This window comes from Saccostrea cucullata, unplaced genomic scaffold (assembly GCF_032062105.1).
Source record: "Saccostrea cucullata isolate Sc308-1 unplaced genomic scaffold, CSIRO_AGI_Scuc_v1 ctg23189, whole genome shotgun sequence".
NCBI lineage: Eukaryota > Metazoa > Mollusca > Bivalvia > Ostreida > Ostreidae > Saccostrea > Saccostrea cuccullata.
Window position 1 is genome coordinate 1 of NW_026932195.1, and position 5,043 is coordinate 5,043.

Here is a 5,043-nt window from a genome sequence, read left to right on the forward strand (position 1 = left end):
AATTCCCTGAACAGTATAATAAGACAGCGTTCATATCCATTACATACCAGATTTACATAACAGATACATGAATGTCTTTTGACAACATCAGACACCATGTTAAACGTTTCCTTCCAACCTCGCTTCTTTCAGTCTTCCTGCTTTCTGATAATAATACAATGATCTATCATACTCCCTCAAATCTCTGAAATCATCTATAAACAAGACTCTTCTTTACTTTTTCATCATTGTGAGGCCTGTCAATCAGTGTTACTGTCTATATGCTAATTTCCCCATTTTGAAGTCAACATGCAAAATGCATAACTGCTCCTTACGACCCCCTCCCCCACCCCGATTTGACATTTCATTTGTTTAATGCATCAGAGTAAAACACACTATTTCTTTTTAATCAAACATTACAATGACGTCATTTAATCTTAGCCGATCATTAAAAAACCATGTTTATACTAAGTTAATTTTGTCTCTTTAAATTTTTGGGCGATAAGGCACGCTTGAAACGTTTTTTTAATGTTTGTCTTTCTCATCCTAAAAGAAATATTCTTTAAACTGTTGCGTTTAGATATGACGCGGCGACAAGCCCTATGCTCGATGTTCAAACATCTATAAAATTAATTTGATTTAACATAATTAGACAAAAGTTTCGATGTTTATTAGATTTTTTAAATATATATGTATATGCATATTTGGTGTATTGTATTTGATAATATGACACCAAATACAAAAAACATGGACACTGTGACATTACTTTTTGGATCATCTAGGTCTGCGTATAGCGTTGTAGTATGATCTTGAATGTCATGGCGGCAGCGTAGCACAAACGCAATAAACACAGACGCTGGTCGGCACCAGTTTGTGTAACATCGTAGAAGAAGCATGTTAGCAGCGTGTTTAACGTAAGGGCAACGCAGTACTGTCGTAATGAAGACCATAATTTGCCAAATTACTCGATTAAGAAGCCGATCGGCCCCGATTTGCCCTGATCTAAAACTTTTTTCAGATCGTGCCTTGATCGGGATGATCGTCGTAAAGTCGCAGCTCTTTGTGTCTTGGCATAATACATTAAACCGAAAGAATCTTATTTAGAAGCTCGACCACATCAATTATTATGTATTTAAAATCCGGGAAGGAAATTAAAAACTCCAGTTAAATGATTATTTGTCATATCCTTATCACATTTTCTTTTATTACAGTCTGTCTCGAGACGTAAGTACCTTCTTCAGTATACTTAATACCTCACTACCATATAGATAGAAAATTTCCCATAGACAAATCTTTGTATTTGAATTCTCTCTCAACATTTGTTTCAGACAATACGATTTTTGACCAATAGGGATACTTCAAGAAGAGGTGAAAATTTTACATGATCCAAGATTTTAAACAAGGAATCAATAAATCTAATTTTATTTAAAAAAAAAAAAAAAAAAAAAAAAAAAAAAAAAAAAACCATGTACACTCTTATTTGGCCTAAATGACTTTAAATTTCATTTTGTTACAATTCTATTTACTCAATTTCTACAACGAAATAGGTTAACACAATATTTGTGAAATTCTCTGTCAAACTTGAAATAGATAATAGGATTGACAATATTATTCAAGATAAATAAACTGTTCAAAAAGCGCAGGACAGTGAATACAGGTGGGGAAGAGGTTTCCTCTACACCCTTAAATAGGACCTTAATTCCATTTACTGCGAGGGTTGGTAACCATGTGATCACATACACAACGGATATAGCCAGGAACATGATGGCATACTCTCGTTTTTCTCTTTTGGGTCGAAGTTTCGAGGATGCCCTCTTCAAACTACCGTTCATTGTTCCTTTGGCACCATCCTTCACACTCAATGGAGTTTTAATGCTTTGAAGTTCCGAATGTGAGTCGGATTCCTCGGCATTTGACGGGTGAGGAAGAGGAGAACTAGAAAAGCTTGCCTCAGTCCTGCTGGATGTACTGCTTTTTCGAAACTGAATCTGTCTTTTGATTGTTCTGTGTATCAGAAAGCTTAAAACACTTATCACTAAACACGAAGCAAGGAATATGGAAGCAATAATGATAAAATATATCCAAAAATAAATCTCCATGTACGTGTGGTACAAAACCGTACACTTTTGGCCGTATTCTTCGTAGAAAATTTGTTTGTATTTGTATTCTCCCACAATGGGAATCATTGGAAGAGTAAGGACAAGTCCGGCTATCCCTGCGACTAAGGGGGAAAACTTGACCACTTGTACTGGGAATTGTTTCTTGAAAGGAGTGCACACTTTTCTGTGACGATGAATAGAAATAATCACCAACATTAATGATGCTCCCATTGTGCAGGAATACGCCAAAACATAGTAAAACTTGCAGAGCGCATCACCCGAAAACGAGGCTGCCTGTAAATTCTGGACCAAATAAATGATAGATCCAGCAATGCAAGACAATAGGTCTACAACCGCTAAAGCTGGAATGAAGGCGCGACCACTCAAGGGATCCACTTTTATACTGAAACAGTAAATTTTTATGACTATGGCATTCCCAATAACCCCACATACAAGGAGGATTACAATAACTACAGTCACATAAATATAGTCCAGAGCAAGTATTGAATTCAGGTCAGCGTTAATGTAGGAGATGTTCTCGTCATTAGTAAAGTTTCCTTTTTGAATGGAGGACAAATTCTGGTCATAAGATGTGTTCCCCTCCATTTGCACTATTTTTCTCGTGGTAAGTAAGAAAAGAGTCTGATTTTTTCCCTATATATATATGGAACATCTTCCTTGTTAATCTCCTAAGTTTTCTACGTATTTAAGTGGTTAAATTCTACATTTAAAGCTACCGGAAACAAGGCAGGACACTTAAGCATGATTTCCTATATCCGTCCTTTTCATTGTTCCTGATATTTCATTTTTTAAGCATGTGTTCGATATATTGATCTTCCACAGCTCATCCCTAAGCAATTCATGTTTTGCAGTTCTAAAATAAATTAATGTAGGTTCCTTTATTGTTGAGTTACATGTATAACTTATCACAGTTGATAACAAATATTCCCTCAGATTTTGCGAGTTACTAATGAATCACAATATCACATACAGTGTATTTCACTCAAAGGGGCTACTTTGTTCTAAACACTTATCCCGTGAGTTCATAATTTAAGGTCTTTCTACTCTCACAATTCAAATGGTTCAAAGTATAAAAACTGCATTATTTTCATTAATAAAGTTTAAATTTACCATTTATTGCAAAAAATATATAGGTCGCCATATTAATTAATATGGGAGACATAAATAACCAGATGTACATGTCAACATAAAAAATCGTACATTTTTTGTAAATAATATGATAAAAAAATATGTAAAAACTGGTTCAAATGCATTAATCTGATGCTGAAAAATTTTATTACTTGCTGCGAATCAGATACTTTTAATTGTGAACATCAGGGAAAAATCAATGATCGATACCCAAGTGAAGACTTGTCACAAGAAATAAACTTATGGAAAATAATAAAACACGTGAAAGATTAAAGCCATAGCTCCAACCAATAAAAAGATATGGGCAAGGTTTAATTCTTGCGGACAAACATCCAAAAGTTATATAAGAAGAGTAAACACAGATCAATAGAGCATCAGATTTGGGTTCAGGTACCATGGTGGATTGAACATTGCAAAAATAGGGTATGTCTTTGTATTTAATATTTTTTGCGTTTATTAAAAATATTAATGGGACTTTGACATGGTGTGGCATTGCATAGCCATATTTGCGCACATTAGTACTATGGCGTCATATACGTTTTGTTTTCAGCACCATCGGTCTTTAGGGTTTGGCGCAGACGATCGGACTTTGACGGACCCAATAATTTATAGAAGACGAAGATTTGATTTTTAATTGACTGCAAAATTATTGTCAAATAATATACGCAAATCTTTTAAAAGCACATTTAGAAGATTATACAATAATGTAATATAAATTAAATTAATCAAAGAAAATTGTGAATGTACATGAATTGGAAAAATAAGCATGATTTCTTTTTGGATTTTGTCATTTAAAATACACTTGCAGGGGTATATTTTTCCACGACTTGTTTATTTAACATTATATATATATGTTTTTTAGTTTGCTTGTTTCCTTTTTTCAACTTTGAAAGTTCATTTTTCAACTTTAAATGGGAATTATCTAGTGTTTTTGAAACTATTTTGAATGAGTAAAACGCTAAACTGAAAGATTTGGAATTGATTCTTTCCTGTAATTGCACTATTATGACATTATAAGTTAAGAGGATTAAGTGGTATACTTATATCTGGTCTAGAAATCAGACGAAGGCTTGTTTCTATATTGTGTGTTTGTAAACACATATGATATGATGATCCATTATCTGCCCACAAATCTAACATTATTTTATTAAATTTCTTTACTTGAAATAAACAAATTATTTAGCCTGGATTATATATTTCTTCATTTTAATGTGTTTGTATAATATCTAATTGCATTCCTGAGTAAAATTCTATTATACATATAAATAATTATAAACTTTTATGACTATTTATTAAGTCTATCTATTAAATGCTGTGATATGTTAAATTGATGTGGTAGTCTATGTTCACATAAGAAATGCCTTGCTTTTCACTGGATGTATGAACTCAGCAGGGTGATATAGATATCAAGTTAAATTATCTATGTAAATTTGGTAATATCATGCTATAGACCCGATATAGTAATATGTTTTGTTTTTTTTTTTTGGAAAAAGAACAATCATTAAACTTTTGAAATAGAAGTAGGTATCATAATAGTTGGCAACAGTTATTTTTTATTCTTAATGTCAAGAAAAAAAGATAATGACCTTGACCTGACCTTGCCTCTAATATAAAACGGTCAAATTTAATTTCACTGATACTATCACTTACTGGTATTGTCTTCTTGATTCTGTGAAAATTTCATTACTTTTCAAATATTAGAAATATGATAAAAATCCTACCTTAACACAAGATTACTAATGTATGGAATCCGGATAGGGCCACGCAGTTCACTATCGCATCATCGCACCATCGAGATTTGAGTTGATGGTGCGAT

General features: G+C 33.0%; 1 protein-coding gene across 1 annotated transcript; it reads right to left on the reverse strand.

The window, feature by feature from the left end:
• Positions 1-1,634: 1,634 nt before the first annotated feature.
• LOC134234632 (neurotensin receptor type 1-like) lies at positions 1,635-2,684 on the reverse strand (the record flags this gene model as incomplete). Its single annotated transcript, XM_062716706.1, has 1 exon — positions 1,635-2,684. A coding segment is annotated over exon 1 (1,050 nt), but the record flags the coding sequence as incomplete, so codon positions are not given.
• Positions 2,685-5,043: the final 2,359 nt, after the last annotated feature.